A 23,148-nucleotide genomic window follows, 5' to 3' on the forward strand; every position below is an offset into this window, starting at 1 on the left:
CGTGAGAAATGTCCAGAAGGTTCCCTATATTTGCTCGTGCCATGGGAGTCAGATAGTTCGAGAAACGCCGCCGAAGGCAATAAAAGCGCCGCGCGGAAATCAGACCACGTCGGTAACGAGATTTGACGCTTAGAATGACCGTCTGCAGAAAAAGGAGACTCCCCGACAAGCTGGCTGACGGATTTCTCGATCATGTGCATTTCCGGAAGAAGTTGCTTCTTCGAGATTTGCCACGAGCTACGCCGAAGACGTCTCCCTCAAGACCAACACGGGCGAATGCGAGTGGACACTTGGCGCTTCCGTTTATTCTGTAGTGTACGTGTTGAACCCTTAACGCTTTTCGTTATTTATTTCGAAGAGTTTTGTTAATACCCATCTGAACTGCATTGCAATGCACGTACCCAAAATGTGCATGTGTGAACTTAACTACCTTATTTGAATAATATATTTCGTTGAGTTGCGGCAACTCTGGGCTCGGACTCGTTCTTTGGACCACAACCGCCGTTCAGTGGCGCACTGGAAGGTCCTTTATTAATTGTCGCCGATATAGTGTAGTTATTTTTGAGGACTGATAAGTCAACTTTGGAATTTGTCCCGGCGTCCGCACCTCGGGATACACTGATACAAAGAAAGAATGCTTAGTCATCATTTAGTCATTGGGCAAGTTTACTCTTTACCTCTACGGTCGACCTTTCAGCATTATTACTGACCATCACACCGTTTGTTAGCTCTCCTCCTCAAAAGACCCGTCGGGCCACATGGACCGTTGGGCGCTTCGCCAGCAGAAATATGATATTCGTGTCGTAGACCACTCCAGTCGTAAGCTTTCCGACCCTGACGCGCTCTTCGGTTCGCCGATAACACCCTGATGTGGCTTCCATTTCCGTTCTCTCTACGAGGTGAGACCCATCACTACTGACTGCCATTAATATGCCTTCCGAGCAACGGAAGGACCCATCGCTTGCTCTACTGCTCGTCTACCTTGCCACCCGACCGATCGTTCCTTCAACGCAGACGCGACGCTCCCATTTTACCGTGCGAGACAACGCCCTCTACCGCAAGACTATGCCTTGCAGTGGGAAATGGCTTCAGGCTAGCCCTCGTCACATGCGCTCCAATATGTTGCCGTACTTCAATGCTGACCCTCAAAGCGCAAACGCCGGCGTCCTAAAAATCTTCGCAAGGCTGCTTCACCGATATTACTGGTGTGGAATGCACTCGTTTGTCCAGCAGTACGTTAATCATGCACCGCCTGCCAACAAAGCAAGATAACTTCATAGCGCTCTCCTGGCCCACTACAGCCGCGACGCCTACCCTGCCCCACCGTTCAATGGCGTAGGCTTCGACTTCTATGGCTCGCCCCCATATAGCGGATGTGGTATCCGCTAGATTATTGTTGGCCTCGATCACCTGACGCCCTGCGCCGAGACCGCGGCCCTTGCGGCCGCGACCGCGCGCGACATTTCCATATTCATTCTTAACTTCGCGATTCGCCACGCAATTTCCCGAGGACTACTCATCGATAGGGATCGTGTCTTCTTGCCAGAAGCAAAACAATTTCTCCTCCAAGAGTGCAAGATCATTCACCGGAAATCTACGGCGTATCACGCGCAAACGAACGGTCGCATGGAGTGGTTCAACCGAGCACTGGGCCACATGTTGAGGATCTTGGTCTCGTCTGGCCGCACCGGTTGGGTCAACACACTGCCGTTCGTTACCTTAGCCTATAAATAACATCGCTGCACAAGCGGCCGTCGGTTTTTAGCCTTTTTCTTTTCTACGGACGTGAGCCTTAGTGTCCACTGGATACTACCCTGCCCCATCGACCTGGCGACTCTGAGTTCTCTGCTATTTAAGAAGTCACCCGATACGCTTACGATACCCGCCCGCTGGCTCGTTCGCTCACCAGCGATGATCAGGGGTGTCAGAAAACAAAGACGTGACCGTCATCAAACCACGCCCACCTACCTGCCGGTTGCCGCGTTTGGCTATGAATACCGCCCCACACCTTTGGCCTTTCTTCTAAACGACTTGTGTGGCACAACGGTCCGTACCGGAATATTGACGCCACCTAGCCTTTGAACTATCCCGTTTAACCCGCCACATCATCGCAGGACCTTCGTTGTCGGGGTCGCGAAACACTGCTTGGGAGCCAACTGAAAGCATATTATGACCTCCTGATCTTGTCAGCACCATGAGTTGCCAGGTTGGCTCGGTTTCACACCCGGGCAATCCAATGAAGCACACGTACCTCGTGTTTTCCGTTTCAGTTGGAAAATGGCAACAATAATCCCTGCTGCAGTTGCATAAGCGCTCGAGTTGTTCGTTGCTACAAATCTAGTAATCACCTTTCTTTACGTCTGTTTATCTATGTCACTTGTAACGGAGATACAAAAGGCCTTGAGGAAGACAAGACAATGAGAACGAAGAAAGTTGAAGGCCGCACTACTGTACCGCCATCACCCATCTCCTGTCAGTAAGCATATGTCGTCAAAACTATTCGTGAGAGTTGTGGCCGAGGAGCAGGGTAATGGACATCCAAAGACGGAGATTGAACCACAAAATCATTGAGGGAGCAGTCGTCTTGCTGGATTTCCACCGAATCCACCGGACTTCAACATGTCCCCCGACGCAGACAAAAAAAGAAAAACCATTCCACCTGCTCCGCCAACCAGTTCCGTTCAACTGAGAAATGCACGTCCATTCGCCAGAAGACTCAACGAAGACGTCGAGGAATGGCTGATCCATTATGAACGGGTGAGCGCTGCCAATAAGTGGAAGGCGCTTCTGATCTTTCGAATGTCGTGTTCTATCTAACCGATACTGCACTAGTGTAGTTCGACACTCACGAGGAAACGTAAACTGCATGGGACAGATTTTGTTCCAAAATCAAAGAGGGATCCGGCGACTCCGCGACGAAAAAAAAAAGGCGGAAATGACTCTTGTGGAATGCGTGCAAGTTGCAGGTGAAATGTGCACGACCTACATAGAGGCAGTAATAAAACAGTAAACTATGAGGGACTTTGGAATGTCTGGGGAGCAAAAAGCCGGGCATATCCTGAAAGGAGGCACCGACGATGTTTACTGTTTCTGCATTGCAAAAAAGCACCCTACCTTGCGTCGCCGACACTCTTCGGCACTGTCGCACTTTCAAGCAACTTAGACGGGGCGAATCATGCCGATGTTTGGCAGGCTAGCCACTGTGACGACAGTTGCAAACATAGATAGCAACCAGTCGCTCGATCTTGCATCAGTGGGCCTACAAATAATCCAGGTAAAGCTCAGCCTGCACGCATAGGTGACACACCCTGGCACTCATAAATCCCGCCTGCCACTAGACTTCGCGCCAAGCGTTGTATCTTTCTCCTATCCTGTGGCGAGGGGCATTGAGGAATATGAACTCGCGCCTCCGCCACAGCCAAGTGTCTACAAGAGAGGCCCTACTCACGACGCTCGGAAACAAAGAAAGCAGCCGAATTTTCACGTACAAGACTCTGTGGCTAATGATGTGAGGCCGGGACAAGGAAAGCACCGACTCTACTGCTACGATTCGACTTACGAGCGATACACTATATCTCAGCGAGAAGCGGAGACAAGTTATCCACATGAGAACTAACTTTCTCGCTCCCCGCACAGCGCCCTGCTATTCGTTTCGAAGAATATGCTGTGAACCGCGACCCTCCCGTATGCTACAACTGTAGTTCCATGGTACCTGTGGCTCGGTATTTTCCCAAATCCGTCAATAACGAAGGACACCACCGATGTTCTCGCCATCCGGAACCCGTACTTCATATGACTTGCGGACGGCCGATTTCTTTCCAAGAGACCGTTTCTCGCAAGCTGCCACACGCATTGCTGCCCGGCATCTGAGCGCAGTTCGACACCACTGAATTCCCCTGTTATTCTCCGTCCCCTCGGCGCCATTCTTCCTCACCGCCACCGGGCAATTAGCATCCGTGGCCAATGGAGGTGGGGTCACCGGACGGCCTTTGCAAGAAATACCTCGGCCTGTTGTGATGCTCAAGAAGAAATTGAATCTGCTGAGTGACGGAATACCGATCAATGCGTTAGTTGATACTGGGGTGGCTCTGTCTGTGATAACTCTATCTTTCAAAAACCGTCTGGGCCTCAAAGTTATGCTTTCCCGGGACAACGCTGTTACCGTTAGTGCAGTAGGTGGCGAGTGGCTTCATCGCCTTGGTGCTTGCACTATCAGTGTTTCGTTGGCCCGGAACTTGGCCCGGAGTGTTTGAGTCGGAATTCCTTGTTGTTTCTCGTCGTTCGCACGATGTAATTTTTCTATCGATTTTCTTGAACAACGCGGCGCTTCCGTGGATTGTGGCTGTGGCGAAATATTGCTGAACGCGTTTTGCACACCAGCACTTTCCGAACTAACTTTGCGTGGTGAAGACAGGGAGACACACTTTTCCCGATGGAATAATTGGACCATCATGCTGCCTGACGCACGTTCGGGTTACTTCAACTACTGTTGACGCTGCTTGTGTTGACCTTGTAATAACGCGTCGAAGCATAAACCTTCGCAACAGTGTCCTCCATTTTTCACATGTTTGTTCAGTGCGTTCAAACCAGCCAGCTGTTTTTCAAAACCTTCTATGCGTTTGGTCAGTGCTGAACTGTTCTTCTCAATATCGTTTTGAGAACTCTGCAAGGCTTCCAAAATGTGGTCAACTTTCCCCGGCCAATCAGAAATTTGGAAACTATTTCTTTTTCTGTTGGACCCGGATATGCCTCTATATCGCAAAATACCAGCAAGTCACTTGGCATAGAAAAGACATAATTGAACACGTTTAAAAAAGATAGTGGGCAGGGCAGCAGCACTAAGAAGCGATCATCGCTTCGATAGCATTTAGTAGGTAAGTACTGACTAACCTGCAGTACGAAACAAAAGGGATTCCTTAGCATGTTGCCGCTGAGGCTGCTGCCATGCCCACTGGTGAAGCTCGGTGTGGTCTGGCCTTTTATAGCGTGGAAGCGGGTCATGTGGTCCGACGTAAACACAGTTCGCATAGATGCGGTGATGATAGTTGGTGGCGACGAATCTTTCACGAGGCAAATGTCACCGGCACGTGTCGATGACATCGGATACGCCCCCAAGATTTCATTGCTGTGTGGTGCAGCGGGAAAACAACCGCATGATCCAAAATCCAAAATCGCGCGGCCCGTTTTATCACATCGCAGTATGACAGACGACACAGTATAACTCTTATCAAGGCATCCCTTTATCTTGAACCCCTGGTACTTCGGCGTAAAATTTCACAGCTTTGCCTATTTCACAAATTATACTATACCTTCCCGCAGCTAAGAAATTCTGTATTACACCCGCCGCTTCGCACCTCACGCCGTCTTTTCAACTCCTTAAGTTTGCAGCGCATACATGGCTCCACAAACTCATTTAATAAATCTTTTTTACCTAGCTCCATTACATTGTGGAATGACTTACCCGATTCCATAGTTACTGAAATAGAACCTAATAAATTCAGGCACTTATTAACAGCACATTTCAAGAGCTGAGCTATTTTGCCGTGTTTTTGAATGTGTATGCGTGTTTTGTTTTGTTTCCAAGTTGTTCTTGAGCCGCTGTGTCTATCTTAGTGTTGATGCTTCTAATGATGTTAATGTTGAACATGAATCCTGAACTTTGTGTTGCTTTTTTGTTGTTACCGACCATTGTATATGTAACGACTGCTCCCCCCCCCCTTATGTAATGCCCTAAGCCAAGGGCCTTTAAGGGTCAATAAATGATGATGATGATGATGATGACTCGGTTTGAAGCAGAACGGCCACAACCTACAGTACGAAACAGACGGGATTCCTTAGCATGTTGCCGCTGAGGCTGCTGTCATGCCCACTTTTTTGGCGCCCCCGGGAGGTTAAATATCTATTGTAAACAGTCCAACATATATGTTAAATTTCGATTGGCTCGTTCGACTTGACTGTCTATGGATGGCATGGGGAGCATATTTTTTGTCACGCTCTTTAGGCACACTTTCGAATGCCCGTGACAACAAAGGCGTGTCGCGATATGTAATCGCCCTGAAAGGTACCCTGTGTCTGAAAATAAATATTTTTCACAAGAAGGCGATCAGATGTGAAGCATAGGTAGCCTGACAGCCTTAGTTTCTACACATTTTTAGGCGATCTGTAAAGACAATCATGCAGCGATTCCCACTCAGTGTTCTTGGAAATGGACCGAGGTGGTCCGTGCCGATGACTTCAAAACAGCGATTCGCTTGAGTGTTAAGCAGAATAGGGCGTTTTGGGCGGTGAGGCACAAGCTTTCGCTTCTCACACTTTCTGCAAGCTGAATCGCCGCGTGCGGCTGTCTTAAGCATATGAGACCACCAGAATTATTTAAAAAGTGCCATAAGAGTCTTCTGTTCACCTAGAGGACCGGAAAAAGGAAGGTCATGATACATAGCTACCACATCAGTTCTGATAGCCGATGGACTGACTGTGAACCAGTCTCCTAAAAAGTGGGAGCGGTTCACGAGAATCCTGGCTGAAGAATGGAACTCTGCAGGTGCGTTGAGATTGAAAGTTCAGTCGTGCTAAAATCGGGGCGGTTGTCTTATCAACTCCTCGCATAGCAGGAACGCCACAGTTGAACACCTGCCGAACTGAAAAAGAGCAGCGCTGCCAAAATAAAGGACAATGGTGCGTTTGAAGGAAAGTCGACGTCAGCATAACGTCAGACACACCTGTGGCCTGCGGTGAAGGTGAAGCTTTGTAGCTTCAGGTTACAGAGCGAAATCTTAGCTGTCAGGTTAGTGTTTGTTTCGTGCTGCATTTTTCCTTGACAACAGTGAACTCTTTCGAGTAAAAAAGTGACCTGAATAAGTCGACAGCCCATACGACGGACAACAATTCGAGTTATATACAGTAACGGAATGGAACAGCCTACATTATAACAAACTTGTCAGCCGTGACTGGATTGCGCCTATTACTATCTAATATTAATGCTTGTGGTTACGAAATATTGTTTCAGTTTGGATCGCTGCGCAATATTGATTGATTTACGCGTTGTAATAATTTTCAATTGCGCACTTCTCTTTTTATCTATTACATATCCAGTGCTTCGAAATTGTGCTTATGAAACAATGTTTCAATTTGTATTTGCCGCTCCCTATGCATTATTTAAGTGCTTTACTCATTGTGTGTTCCTACTTTCTATTACATTTTTCCGGAGCTTTTTCTACTCCTTCGTCAATCTGTAGTGTTTTCTTTTTTGTATGTACCTTTCCCCTCCTGCCGGGGCTTTCTAAGGCCTCCAGTCTTCCTAAATATATTTAATAATTATGAAGGGTACCATGTTTCGGAGCCTATCGGCTTTCGGCTCTCGTATGCCACATGACAACCCAAGCGGCAGTCATCACGCTGAAGCCGCACGTCACCAAAAGGGAGTTCGCTGGAATCCGCCTGAACATATATTGTGGCATCTTACTTGTAACGGGGCAATGTGGACGGCGTTGGCAGGTCGTACTTTGTAACTTCGAATGAAGCCGTGTGCACAGTAGCCCATACGCAGTTCACGCCCGCTATCAGAAGGCGAATTAGCGCCTCCGTTTGGGCAGAAACGCCTTAACCTTAGCCTAGAGAAAACGGAATTTAGAATGTTTAATGAAGAGACCAGTAATGTCGGCATTTAAATTGAGGAGCGTCTCTTGCCCAACATCATCTCTCACCCAGCATACCCTAAGTATATCTCAGCTACGGGGAGGGCGGGGGGCATAAACGAAGTAAAGATATACACAAGCACCCATCAGGAGGATCTAGAAACTAAGGGCAAGCGCAATGTAGCAATGTAAAAACAGATCTCTCTGGGGCTGCGAACGGTATGAGGTGGTGCGAGGATGCTGCACAGTGACTAATTCGGGCAGCACTAACGTTTGCAAAAGAAAATGTGCTAAAAATTGCATAACTTGTAGGCAATAAAAGGTTACAAAAGATCAGTAAGCTGGTTGTATAAAGGCGCTAGAGGTAAAACCACAAATGAGAAAGCGCTGGACGAATTGGCTGTACCTCTTTTGAAGTCCGTGAAACACACGTCAGCAGTTTTGAAGAAAGACACGGGAACGTGCATGGAAATACAGTGGCACATAAAGTACAGAAATCTGTACCTGAAGTGCGTGGACATCGAATGAAGCAATAGCTCAACATAATCGGTAAATAAGCAGAGGGTAATTGAAAGTGATATTCACGGCCAGGATCCATAACGAAGAAAATCAGACACATAGACTTTAAATAGGATGCCAAAGATGGGAACAAAAAAGATTATGTATATTTGCAAGAATGACGAGAAACAAATTAGAAGGAATAATGCGCACGATAACGGAACGGCCAGTACCATGCTTTCTGAAGCTCGAACTAGCGTCCTAAGGAAAAAAAACGTACAAGAGCAAATATTCGCTAAGGACCAGGCAGACGATTGCTCCAGCTGAAATACGTAGACGCACATCCTAACTGTATGCGAATGTATTCACCCGACGAGACCACCGTATATTGTACTCGTTCGAGAACCACTAACGGGTCAGCAGTAGAGAAAAGCGAGATACGTTTAGAGTATTCGCGCACAGAAAGGGGTGGATTGGAGTCATAGCCACGGATCCGTTACAGGCACTGGTAACTATACAAGTAAGATGCAGATATCCTAATATACATAAAATACCCAGATTTCCACAAAATAATAGAGCTACGAATACATATATATCACATGATTACAACAGACATGCTATATGACAATTTCTCACTGGCCCGTTTTGAAGAGAATGCCGATAAATCAGCATCATTAAATTTAAGGCAAGAGAGGAGAGCTTGGTCTGAGAAGCTGGGGAGGGGAGAGCCGCGGGCGTGTGCTCTCAGGAAGCCATGTACACTCGGTGCCACTATACTGTTTCTCGCCGTGAAATCGCACTTAGAAAACCGAGGCAAGTGGTGTATTGCAGTATCAAACGCTGAAACAATAAATGAACAACTAAACATCCTCGCTAAACAAGACAAGGTCGAAATAATTGCTCGTGAAATACGATACGAATGACATACCAATTGCGCGAATAATGATTACGAAAAAATAGAAAAATAAAGAAGCAGAATACGGAGATATATTCAAACTCTATTCAAAGAACCACTTGAACTACCATGCTCATAGACCTTCTCTAATTTGGCATTGACACTTGATGGAGCCTTTTCCCTGTTTAAAAAAACTATCTCCGTACGGTTACCACAAGTCCGCTTGTCTCTATTGGCCGCTTTTAAAGCAGCGACTCATGAAGGGAAATGCAAATCGCATAGTAAACACCTGAAACAAAGTGATATCCGTCTCACCGTGGATGAGAGCCAGATGACACACAGCAAAACAGGGCACGCGATTATTTTGGTAAGGCAAGCTGCTTTATGTAGCGGAACAATCATCCTTCTTGGATCAAAATTTCCACACAATTAATTCTGCTGACGTCATGCACAATACGCTGCTGGCGTCACAACTTCTTGTAAAACATCAAGGAAAGTCCGCAGAAGAGCGTGACGTGTCCTTTCTTGTCTTCAACGCAGCGCATGACCATTATTATGTTTATGAAAGTTCATTGGCTTGGAAAATTTTTCCGAAACGTCAGAGGTGAGTTTGGGCCATTTGCCCCATTCTGATGCCGTCAAGCACAAAACGTCACTGGCGTCACGACGGGTTATAAAAGATCGAGAAAAGGTAGAAGGGCATCGAAGAATGATGAGCTTACTCTTCGCACTTTGGGGTAGGTACGTAGGTTCCTGTCTTGCCTTGCTTTAAAGAAAATGACTCATTACCGATGTGTGAATCCAATCTGTGCTCTCGAGCAGAGCAGTCGCGTGCTCTATTCATTTTTGTCCTGTTAATGATTACTATAATCATGAGAACCCGATCGCACGCATGTTTGTCCCTTTTGAAAGTAAGCGAGCTCTCTGAATAAATAATTTGCGGCAAAACTCATCTCACGATGACTGTCAACTGTAGTCCTAGTAGCAATGAAGGAATGTAGCGAGAGACCATATTACTGAAGTCACGTTTGCTTAACACATGAAGTGCTAATGCTGCGATTTTTGCTCCTTGAGCTCTACAGCACGAACTTCTTTATTGGCCCACGTTGCTATGAAACTCGCTTGCCAATGCGGCTTTTGAAAACATGCGCATGACTACGATTATATGACGCATACGCAGTGACGATGTAATGACGAACAAATAATTCTATCTGAGGACCAACAAACACGTATAACTACGACGCCATGGCGACAATTAGATGTACCTCCTTAAGTTATGAGGAGGAATAACGACGGCAACATGATAACGACGACATGAGGGCAACGAGATGACGAGGACCGCAACCACGTCCGCATGGCCCTGCTGTTAACAGCGCAAAATGTAGACGAGAGGCGAGACAAGATGACACCACAAGCGCCGCAGAGTCGTCTTCTTGTCTCGTCTCTCGTCTACGTTTTGCGCTGTTAACAGCAGGATGGAAAACCAACAAGACCAAGCTGCTATTCTAGCGGAAGCGCATCACAAAGCAGGAATCAAATTTAGGATGAGTGTGATCAAACTTTTGTTGCGGCACCCCGACGACGATATGACAACGAATGGATGAGGACTCCGCTCTTACTGGAAGAACACTGCAAGCGAAAGACGCGCTCCGAAGAGGTTCCGGCTCCTAGAACACCACACATCTGAACTATTGCGTGTGTGACGTGCTAACAACCAGGAATCGACGCATCTTAACCGGCGGAATATTTTGAGAACAAGATCTCCCTAAGCCACTGAGACCTCGGGATTTTTGTGCCCTAGGACATTTGGAGGCGAGCAGGCCCTTGCGCTAGGCCTTTCTTAGGCGCTGCGAATACAGCGCGGCAGTATCGCTTGCCGCTCATGACCACTGCAATAATACATTAAGATGGCTTTCTGTGACCGCATACCTGCCGCGGCAGTGAACAAAATTAGACCAGCCGCTGCAATGTATCAAGAACGGAGTCAAGTCAACGAAGACGGGACTTGGTTTCTGGTGCCCGAAAGCGCAAGAAATATGTCCATGCTACACCGAGGTTGCCACCCCCCCCCCAAAAAAAAAATAAACCAAATCTACAGAGCAAGGACAGGCACATCTGATATTGCGCAATAAGAGCTCGCAGCTGCCCCCGCTACCGGTCAAGAACTAGAATTTGGTTTTCCGATCGTAAGATGGACTGAGTCTGGGTGAGTGGCTGCAAAACTCTATTGCCCCAGCCATATGAACGCTGGCTGAATTAAACGAAAACACCTTCTTATGCTAAACATTTGCATAATCCGAGAGCAGAACGTCACCGTCACCAGCTCACTGGATGAAGAATTAGCGGCAAGACTATAACTGATCGAGGCAGGACCGCATCATTCTCGCCACAGAAGTCCAACTGGTAGCCACGCCCACCGCAGGACGTGGCATCTGCATAGCAAACTGGGGCTCTTCTTATCGCCGCAAAACCATGTATTAATAATGCGGCCCACCAGCCCTACACAAGTGGAAAAAACATGTACGAGCAGTATTTTAAAGCTGCCACCAAGCAACTCACTGGAACGACGGAGACCGGATGTATGCAAAGAGACCTGGCCGAATTACGGACGAGGGACGGCACAACCGTAGGCTCGCGCGGATCACAGAATTGCGCCGATCCCAGCAACCTCACAAATGACGAATGGGACAAACTCTGTGACCATCTTAATGACACACTAAGTACAACCAAAATATCGTCCACCCTAAGAGCACTACTCAACCCAAAGCACCCAAAAACGCACACGACCAACACCGTCCGCAGTATCACCCCCAGAGAACAAATCGATGACGAAGCTATTCACTACACACTGCGGGACCGATACATAGCTAGAGGACACCGACCAGAGTAAAAAGTCTATCCACACGAGAAAGAAACCAAATTGCACGCCGAGATAATAGAGAAAGAAGTGAGGGCAACCCTATGCGGCATAAGATAAAAAACGGCACCCGGAGCATACGGCATTCATTATGCACTACTATGAAACCTTGACAACCAGGCAACTCGACAACTCATTGAATTGTACAACGCGAATTGAAAAAAAAAGTGAAACGCTTCCACAAGAATGGTGACACACCGATATTGCTTTAATTCAGAAACCAGCGAAATCCTTCGCCATCCGAACTATCAGACCCATTCGCGCACAGAGCATTCAAGCCTCCAGTCTTCCTTGAAACTAAACAATTCTTCCTCAATAAATCAATCGGACATCGACCACGTCTATCTGGGTAAGACATATTCTTACAACTTAAGGATGATGTTGTCAAGAGTCCGAATACAGCTCAAACAATAGCAGTGCTGGCGTTCGAACTCAAGGAGGCTTTAGACGTAGCACATGACCTTATTCTAAACAATCTTGCATCCTCCGGATGCCGAAAACTCATCTATAATTATATCCCAGCCTTTCTATAAGACCGCCCGGCCACCATCGGCCTAGGTGAAATTCGTTCAGCTGTCATAAAGATTTCCGGCACAGGGGCTCCAAAGGGTTCGGTTCTCTGAACCACTCTGTTCAACGTGGCCGAACGCGAATGATGTAAATATTTGGGTGACCGCACGGACTGACCGCGCCATTGAAGGCGCACTACAGGAAGGAGTAAGCAAATCACCAGGGTATGGAACAGCCGGAGGACTAACCTACGCAGCTCAGTCCGGATTTCCTGCTGGTATTCAAAAACACATAATGCCAAATCTACCACCAACCGTCCCATTGCATCTGAATGGTCGCCTTATTCCATTGATAGACAGACTCTGTGTACTGGACCTTCACATACAGAACAACAGGAAGGCGACACTTACCCTACGCAAAGTATGCCAACCAATCACCTATGTAAAGCGCATAATAAAGCGCATTACGAATCGCCAAGAAGGCCAAAAAAAGACGTAATCCGAGTCGTGCAAGCCCTCATAAAGAGCAGAGCACCCAGCCACCGCCCCAACCAAGCGTCATCCATACCGAGACGAACCAGACAGATACCCTTCTTTGTACGGAACTAAAGGCAGCCCTGGGACTAGCACAGTGTGCATCCATACAGCTCGACTTACGAATCGAGGTGGACAAAATGCGGGATCTAATGGGAGGCCACCTTAGCACCCAGTTTACAAAGCAGGGGTGCCTTAATCTATACAGGCTTGGATATAAAACATCAAGAAAACCATAACAGGAAGACGGCGAACGTTTTGTGCTTAGCATTCGAAACAAAATTCATGGGGCTCTCATTCCCCAGAACATGCACCCTCATCGCCATAAAAGCTGCAGATAGGCAGGAGCATTACCCTTAGCTCGAGTCTGGCAATGATGCATCGGACGCACCAGTCCTTTACACCAAGTTGGTCCGGTACCCACAGAAACACGGCCTTTCTCTCCTCATAATTATTAGCACAGACACTATGAGGGCTTCGGCCATGCTCAACGCTGCAGACAGTGGCACGGCGGAAGAGCTGCTATCTCCCTAGCAATTGTACATGCTTCAACCGGACCGGCGCCTGATCAACCCATCACAGTGGTCACTGATTCGCAAACTGCCTGCAGTATTTTAGCACAATGGATGGTAACACCCTACCTGCGCATCGTCTGGACACCTCGAAAGGCCTTTCTCCGTGCCAATGCATCCGCTAAAGCGGTAGCCCATGAGTTCGCTTACCAGACGGCGCTTTTCGAAGAGCTCTCCAACCCAGACAACGCACCAACACAGCCCTTGAACCACACTGAATATCTCCAACATTATAGAGATAACAGGAGACATTTCCCTCCACAAGATAATCCCCTAAACGATAAGATGCCGTTGCGTAGCTAAAGCTAGAAAATAATTCCTTCCTTTGTTTCTTTTCTCTTGACATCTTGCACACCACACAATATCCCTGATAGCTTCCGTATTAAGGAGCAGCACATCCCACAGTATGTCACCCCAGTAGGAGATTTAATCTGCCACGATCGCGTCGGCAATGCTCTCGCCATCGCATTAATTTGGGCATAACCGATCAATCAGCTCAAGCAATATTGCTCAGCTAGCCAATCAGTGCGTCCCTGACGGCGACAGTGTTGCCGATGCGATACATTCGCCGAAAGTACTCATCGTCGAATGCGTCCCCTTGGAATTACCACACCATCCAAGCTGCTCCCCTATTCCTTCACCTTAACCCTCCTCATTGGAGCCTGTGCTGACCTGCTTAGACTATAAAGAGCAGCTATGGTTGGTCCATCGGGCACGTGGAGTGGCGCAAGCCTATGGAGCCCTGAACTAAGGGCTCCACCTTACGATGAAGTCACCCCATCTCATTAGAAATAAATGTCTTTCTCCGTATTTCTCTGCCTCTTCGTGGTCACGAAGGTGAGATAACTATGGCAGGGCAACAGCATGAAGACAACAGGATTACGACGCGGGTATGACAACATTGACGCGACGAACACTGTATCACAGAACCTTATCACGACGTTGGCGTGAACACGACGACATTGCGCGAGTAGTATGACCAAGATGGAGTGATGATGATGATGGCACGACTAGAACGGCTTGGTCTAACAGCCGAGGTATGATAGCGAACTTTGACGCCATGACAGGGGCCGCATATTCACGATAGAATTATGAGGTCTTGATAACAATACGATACGCAACACGCACGACGGCGAAATGACAATGCGATGTCGTTACTGAAGTGGTTACGATGATAAAGCGGCAGCGTGTGGACGAGAGTATGCCGACGATTGTGTGGTGAACATGGCGTGATGACGGTATAGCGGCAGTGGGATGAAAAAGCCGGAATAACGACCATGAAATGAGCACGACCTAATCACGACCCGGACCACTTACTTAGTGGCCCAAGAAAGTGGACAACAATGACCAATAGGACAGAATGGAAGGCGTGACAATGAAACAATGACGAGAGTGACATGGCGAAGCTTAAACTAGGACAACTGAACGACCAGGACGACATGTGTATTATGGTGTCAGAATAAATGCATGACAACTGTATGAAAATGGGGTGAGGACGACGCCATGACGAGAGTCCAATGACAAAAATCAAATGATGGCGATGCAATAACCCCGTTGGCAGCGCGACCACGAGGTCCCCTATTTCCTCACGTTAACTCTGATTTTAAAAGTTGCAGTAGGTTGGACATAATGGCGCAAGGTATTAGGCAACGAAGAAATGAATGGACAGCGTGGAATCCGAAACAAGGATGTAGTAAGGGACACGGTTTAGCGTTTTCTTGTGTCCTTTACAATGTGTTTGTCTTGAATTTCGCGCTGTTCATTTATTTTCTCCCAGTATGAACCAACTCGCTCAACAAGTGCCGTTGCATTAGACAGCTTGGGCTCCTGTGTTAGGGCGGTAGGCCTGACAACGATGAGATGAAGAGGCCAAGATCACGCGAATGAAATGCCCATGACGCAGAATTACCTGGAGCATAGCCTCGTGGCACATGCGGTTAGGGAACTTGAGCAACTGGCTCGCATAAGAGCATATATATATATATATATATATATATATATATATATATATATATATATATATATATATATATATATATATATATGTATATTGTCCCTGCCAACTTCTGAATCTCATCCGCCCACCTAACTTTCTGCCGCCCCCTGCTACACTTCAATTCTCTTGGAATCCAGTCCGTAACACTTAATAACCGTCGATTATCTTTCCTCTTCATTAAATGCCCTGCCGATACCCCCCATTTCTTTTTCTTGATTTCAACTACGATGTCATTACTATATATATGACGAAAACGCTTGTGTTTAATCGAAGTAGACAGGTCCGGTCGGACATCTGCACTGAGAGAGCGTTTTCGTCCAGTCGTCGCCGGTCTCAGCTTCTGCAGAAGCGGCGAACCCACTGCACAGGCCACTATTAAGCTAGTGGCATTACCTACCTTTCAGATAGCATCATCTCGGTGCTGCGATTGCGTACCAGTGAAAAAAAGACAAAGCCCATACACGGCAACACTGATAAAGTTTGTGAAAAGGAAAGTGTAACAGAATCGGGATGAAGGCGATTGGAAGTGAGAATGGCCTCGTCAACGTGAGTGGTGCAGTTTCACCCTGGGAACATGAACAACATCGGTAGGCGGCACTCTATGGGATCGCCAGCTCAGGTTTTCAGGCGGAACTTTGTAGTTCACCTTGCTGTGGGGCCGCACGGCATTGCATGGGCAGAAGTAGCGGCGCAGTAATTTTCCAGCCAGCCGCGTTGGCGAGTCAGGGTCCATGCCCAAACTTGGTCACCGGGTTGGTAGACAACCTCGCGATGGCGAACGTTATACCTCTGGGAATCTATCAATTTCTCATTCTGGATTCGATCATGTGCGATACCGCAAGCTGCGCCGGCGAGACGGGTAAATTCCACCGGGTCAAAGGTAATGTCATATTGTTCGAGGAGGAGCTTGGCGTCCAGCTTGGTGGTCGCCTGACGGACGTGGAACAAACAGAAAGCAGTGCGCCGAGTAGTTTCTTGAATAGCAGTGTTGTATGCGAATGTAACGTAAGGCAAAACATCGTCCCAGCTATTGTGTTCGCGGTCGACGTACATGGAAAGCATAGCACCGATTGTCATATTTAACCTCTCCGTAAGAATCTTCATCTGAGGATGGTATGCAGTGGCTCGGCGATGCGTTGTACCACTAAGCATCATGACGTCTTGCATCATGTAAGCAGTGAAAGCTGTACCACAATCTGTAAATACTGCTGCTGGTGCACCATGCCGTAGGACTATATTGTGGATAAAAAGTGTGCAACGTCACTGACAGTGGCTCGATGGAGGGCTCCAGTTTCGCAGCACCACGTCAGGTAATCAGTCGCAACAACAATCCAGTGGTTGCCAGCAAAAGACTTATGGAATGACCCAAGCAAATCTATGTGGATTCGTTGAAATGGTTCTGTTGCTGGTGTAACAGGCTTCAAAAAATCGTCTGGGCTCTGAGGTGGAGTCTTTCGGCGCTGGCAGTCGCAGCAAGTTTTCACGTAATGATTGACTTCCTCAGCAAACTTAGGCCAGTAGTAGCGTTGTCGTATTCGAGCCAAGGTGTGCGTGAATCACAAAAGGCCTGAGGAGGGCTCCTCGTGCCGGCGGACAGAATATCGGCACGCAGCACAGATTGTACAACAAGGAGATGTCCAGTCACTGACGGGTATAAATTCTTTTTATACAAGACATTGTTGCGGAGACAGAACGAAGATGGTGAACGCGTGAATGTCTGTGGAGGAGGCAAACTTCGACCTTCAAGATAGTTGATAAGTTGCCCGAGTTCTAAATCCTCCAGTTCTTGCCGAGGTAAGTCAGATATACTGACACCACAAAATAAACGACCGTTATTATAAGCGTCGCTTGACTCTGTTGCAAGTGGAGCACGAGAACGACAGCGTCAGTGTGCCTCCGTCCAGACTTGTAGACGATGGTTACATAGCATTCTTCAAGACGAAGGCTCTACCTGACAAGACGCCCAGAAAGGTCTTCGTAATCGGCTAGCCAACAAAGGGCATGATGGTCGGTAACTACTCCGAACGGACGACCATATAAATATGGCCGAAACTTAGCTATGGCCTGGATGACAGCTAAGCAGTACTATTCAGTGGTAGAGTAGTTCGTTTCTGCACAGGTTAGGGTGCGGCTAGCGTAAGAAATAGCACGTTCAATGCCATCTTGCCACTTCATGAAGACAACACCAAATCCGATGTTAGCATCAGTGTGCCGTTCAGTGTCGGCACCTTTATCAGAGTGTCCATGTAAGGGTGGTGTCTGGAGGCGCCGCTGAAGCTTGGATAAGGCGGCTGTCTGCTCTGCACCCCAAAGAAACGGGATATCCTCCTTCGTTAAACGAGTAAGAGGTTCTGCGATATTGGAAAAATTCCACACAAAGCCTCTGTAGCATGAGCAGAGACCCAAGAAGCGGCGCAAGTCACGTTTGTTGGCTGGTGGCGGAAATGCGGCAGCAGAGGTACTCTTTCCTGGGTCTGGCCGAATATCTTCATTACTAACAACGTGGCCAAGGAATTTCACTTCCTGATAACCAAAATTTCATTTCACACGTTCCAACGACAGTTCTGCACATCGAATTGCAAGAAACACGGACTGAAGTTGCCGTAAGTGTTGTTGAAGTGTCAGAGAAAACACAACGACGTCGTCTAAATAGACGAGGCACGATTCCCACTTAAGACTTGATAGCACAATCATCCTATGAAAGCTCGCGGGAGCTGAGTATAATACGAAGGGCAGCACCTTAAATTCGTACAGGCCGGCAGGAGTTACGAAAGCAGTCTTTTCCCGATCTCATTCATCAACTCTTATCTGTCAGTAGCCGCCACCGAAATCTAGTGAGGAGAAGTATCGGGCGTATCGATGACGGTCTAGAGAGTCATTTATGCGTGAAAGAGGGTAGACATCTTTTTTCGTCACCCTGAGCAGTTTGCGGTAATCCATACACTACCGAAGAGTGCCGTCCTTGCTCTTGAAAAGTACAATGGACCACACCGATGGGCTGGTTGAGGGTTGAATTACCTCGTCGTCTAGCATTCGCTTCCCTTGACAACAGATCACTTACTCCTTTGGTGACACGCGGTAGGCGTGCTGATGCACGGAACGTTCGGACGGATCCGTTAAACTAGGGTGCCTCGCGAGGGGGATCTGGATTACTTTAGACATGGATGTGAAACAATCACTGAACATGCATAAAATACTTCGTAGTCTCTCTTTATGTGTGGTTTACGGCTCAGGATTTACATTGAGTGTACTGAAAACCACGGTGGTCACTCTTGGCGGTTGCAGAAAGCTCAGCAAGCGTAGCCGCCCCCCCCCCCCTCTATTGCATCCCTAATGTCTTCAAAGTGAGCAGTGGCCGTTCGCTTTGCCAGATGTTGATACTCGCCGCTGAACTTAATCACTAAAAGCTCACTCATTCAACGGTTCAGATGAATAATTCCGCGGGCGACACAGACTTGCCGAGCCTAGAGCATCGACTTGTTTCCTTCAGAGATGCCGCTGCTATTTTTGTCGCAGTCGCTTTCATCGTTTACGAACATACTAGTTCGCGGCGGGGGTGTCACAGTGTCATCAACAACACACAATGCTGTCTTACGCGTGTTACTATTTTGCAGTACCGGGACAGAGTTGTCTAAAAATGTTGTAATCAACCCCCAAGGTCGATAACTTCAGCGTTCTCTCGACGAAAATACATGCCCAGTAAGATTTTCCACGAGCACTCGCGCAACACGATAAACGAAGCAACAGATGTTGACTGACGAATTTGGAGCCAGGTGGTGCATCTCACAATCAGCGTCAAGAGATGACCACCTGCTGTCCGAATGCATGGTCCCTGCCATGGCGTCGTGACTTTTCTCATTTCAGTAGACAGTTCGGCATTCATACCAGAATAATTGGTGCCACTGTCAACGAGGGCAGTCACTGGGTAATTGTCCTAGTGAATGGCGATATCTGGGGAACATTTTTGTAGTTGATGGCATGCTACGGTGAAAGGAAATGGTTGGCGTTCGGCTGACGTATCGTGCGAGGAGGGTGTTTTATAGATCCGTCAACAGCGGTCCCACCGCCGGAGGTCGGTGCTCCTGGATTCCCCAGTATGGGCTTGGGGGCCTAATGGATCGGCCCCTAGCGCCATGGGAACTGCAAGCGTTGTCCAGGTGACGATAACATCGAGGAGATGGAGAATCAGACGGGGGCCTCGGAAGAGTCGGGGATGGCTGGCTCGCCAAGTAAAGACAATAGCTAGCGAACGCTCCCCATCACGGAGTCAACGTGGGTCTGGGCGAAACCCAGGAAAGCCCGTCTGGTGGTATGTGCTCTCGCGGTATAGGTGACTTGCTTGGCAGCAGATTGTCCGATTGTCTGGAGTGCGCCTAGCAGTGGATTTCCGCACGTTTATACTTCGGCTTCCGCAAAGCAGAGGGCTCGAAAAGTACTGAGACCTCGAGGAGTGAAGTGCCGTCTGTTGTATGGGGGGGTGGCACGGATAGACGACTGCCGGCATAGGAGATCTTAAAACTTCGGCGTACGTCAGGAGAGGGGCTACAACTGGCGGTGCTACCAGAGGTTTTACCAGCTGCCTGACCTATTCGCGAACCACATCACTTCGAGCTGTCACGTGGGAATGAGGAGACATTGCATGGACTTGTTGCAGCTCCTCGCTTACAATACTGCGAACTTCTTTAGGGTCGTCAAATCAGGCGTGTCCATGGAAGACGAGGGAGATATAAAGTTCCCTGGGCGGTCGTACTGCGCCGACCGCTGCCGTACCATACGCGGCATCGTTATTGCATCGTTGAGGAATTCAGCGGTGGTACTTGGTGGGTTGCGCGCTAGGCCTGCAAACAGCTGCTTTTTCACGCCCCGCATCAATAACCGTGCTTTCTTCTGTCATTCCGGGATGAGCGCGCCGCAACAGCAGCGAATGTCCTCAACGAACATGGTGACGCTCCCATTTTGTCTTTGACTCCTGGAATTGAGAGCACGTTCTGCTTGCTACTTCCGGTCTGAACTTCTGTAGGCATTGCACAGCTCACTACAAAATTTTTGCCAGGTCGCCAAACTAGCTTCATTGGTTTCGAACCAAATGCGCGCCGAATCCTCGAGGGCGACGTAGACATGCCCGAGCTTCCGGTGGTCGTCCCATTCATTAACGCTGGCAACTCGATTGGAGTGGTCTAGCCAGTCCTGAACATCCTCGAACGCGCCACCAGTGAAACGACCTTGGGGTTTGTGGCGTGTTGAAAATGCACGGAACAAGCGGAGTGGGGGTCTCTCCGGCCTGGCTACTCGTTGGACTGGTTGTCATGGTTGTACAATTTAGTGAGAAAGGGTTTTGTTCTTGTGGTAGTCCTAATTGTTGCCGGCTGTGCCGAAGGTCAGCTTCGAAGGTGTCGCGGTTTAAGTTTGGAGCTTCCTGTTGGTCACAGTGCACGGAACGGTTACCCATCAGCTCCACCAGTCATGTTACACTATATATGGCGAAAACTATGAAATTTAATCTAATCGAATTAGACAGGTCTGTTCCGACACCTTTACTGAGAGTGAATCTGCATAGTTTATCATCTTCGCCGGTCTCAGCTTCTGCAGAAGCTGCAACACAGGCAACTGTTATGCGCTTGGGAATATGCTAGGTACGTGCTCACCGTGGCCATTTGTGGTCTTCGTTTATTATCACAGAAACGAAGACAGTGTTCTCATTGGAGGTGCCTAAGACGCCGCCAGAAAGCAAGGACTGGCCGCCGTCTGAGGAAGGGCAGACTGGGGATAGTCTGCTGACCCCCGCCACCTCGGAAGCCCATCAAGAATATAATAAAGTTGTATATATATATATATATATATATATGTGTGTGTGTGTGTATACATATATATATATATATATATATGGTGCACGATCGGCCTACTTCGCCCAGTATGTCCTCCGCCACAGATTACGGTTCACAGAAAGTGTCAGAATTTTTACAGACTTACTGATCCCCTAAGGTAACAAGGTTTTAGCGTTTCCTCGCCGACCTATAAATGCCATCGTAGTTTTAATATACACCACAGAAAATAGTGATATATAAACAATTGTATACCACGCGCTCACTGCTGACCTGATAATCTATGTTTCTCTTGCTTACGCTTATCCACTATCTATGTAGTGGATGAGCAATCACCATGTAGTAGGCTTCCATCGAACGGCCATCGTAAAAATCTTGTGATTGGTTTGATACGATAGTATACAACGTGGTTGTCGTTCTCCTGGTTTCCCACGCACGCATGCTCGCGTCCCACACAGACAGCTACTCAATTAGGCACATATCGTTTTGTAGAGCCCGACACTATACTGCCTAGACAGGTACCTGTAAAACGCTGCGAATGCCATTGATTCCCACAGTGCATGGAATATGTGCAATTATTTATATGGAAGCATATCCTAATCGGAGCCAAGGTCAAACACAATAGAGTCCAAAGTCCCAGACATGGTGGCGTTGCGGCTGAGAGTAACGTTTAGGCCAGGAATACTTCAGGCAGAGGGATGGGTACGTCTGGGAGTAGTGGCAAAAGGAAGGATGTATTTTGCAATATTTACACTGCCTCCAGGTATGGAAGCCCTCTGTATGTAGGAGCACCCAAAATGTCCAAGCTGAGTAAATGTTAGAGCATGCATCAGGACACTATCGCTGTAACAAAGGGGTCCACTTTTAAAACTGTCGTATTCTCTAGGTGAATACACGAGGGAATCTTATGACTCCCTCGACCACTCATAATCGTCCAATCATTCCAAAAATTCTATCTATGACGCATTACCATTACGCTCGACTCCACCTCCTATCGCACCTGCCCCCATACACAAAACAACTACGTGGCAATTTGGGAACCTGAAGAAGACGCTCTTCCCGTGAAGGTCTTCAACATTGGCCCCTTGCATGAGCTAGCGGGTTCTCCGTGACGGTCCGCTTGTCAGGTTAATAAGACTAGCCTTCGCCATCGTTAGCGCTTGAACGGAGGGTTGTGGTAGTTGTCGCGTCGAAGTGCGCTCCTTTGTTTGCCTGTCACAGTTTATGCGGGCACCGTTGCCGTCTTGGCAAGCTCACGCAGGCCTTTACTTGAAGCTACAACACTGCGCCTTCGAATGTGCTAGTCAGTAGAGGAGTGGAAGAGTCAAAATGCTGTACGTAGAGGTATGCGATGCGAACGGAAGCAGCAACGCAGAAGGCAAAGCGGCAGACTGCGGCAATACTTGCGGCTGTAGGGCAGCGGCACGCCAAGCGAACCGGCCTCTGTAACGAAGCGGCGCCGACCATAGGATCATCACTTGCGTGGCGCAAGTGCATACTTTCAAAGGCACTTCGTCGAAGAGTAATTTGGTGCGCCGTGTGGCGTCTGTGACCGCCTCTGGTTGTGATAGTACGTTGTCAGGGTATCACGGCCCGCGCCTGTGGTGGTCCTTGAGCAATCGTTCCTTGGGAAGGGGAGAGGTCGTTCAGGCTTCGTGCCAAATGAAAGGAAGGAATTATTTTTATTGACTTATACCCTACGGCAATATACTGTAGCAGCAAAGTCAAAGCTGCGCGCATGGGATCGCAAGTGCGGAGCATCTGTTCTTTT

The 23,148-nt window shown here is 48.1% G+C and overlaps 1 protein-coding gene across 5 annotated transcripts in view; it reads right to left on the reverse strand.

Moving 5' to 3' along the window:
- Positions 1-23,148, reverse strand: part of LOC142590574 (uncharacterized) — a 197,943-nt gene that overhangs the window by 158,357 nt on the left and 16,438 nt on the right. For 3 of the 5 annotated variants that reach the window (XM_075702862.1, XM_075702859.1, XM_075702863.1), the window contains exon 1: positions 9,343-9,444. The exons of 1 other annotated variant lie outside the window; for it this stretch is intronic. In XM_075702862.1, coding sequence (XP_075558977.1) covers positions 9,343-9,429 — 87 coding nt within the window. In that variant the 5' untranslated portion in view covers positions 9,430-9,444. Of the gene's footprint in view, positions 1-9,316; positions 9,445-23,148 lie in introns of those variants that run through there. One more of the 5 variants, XM_075702860.1, reaches the window with a different exon arrangement.

The sequence above is a fragment of the Dermacentor variabilis genome, chromosome 8 (genome assembly GCF_050947875.1).
Source record: "Dermacentor variabilis isolate Ectoservices chromosome 8, ASM5094787v1, whole genome shotgun sequence".
Lineage (NCBI taxonomy): Eukaryota > Metazoa > Arthropoda > Arachnida > Ixodida > Ixodidae > Dermacentor > Dermacentor variabilis.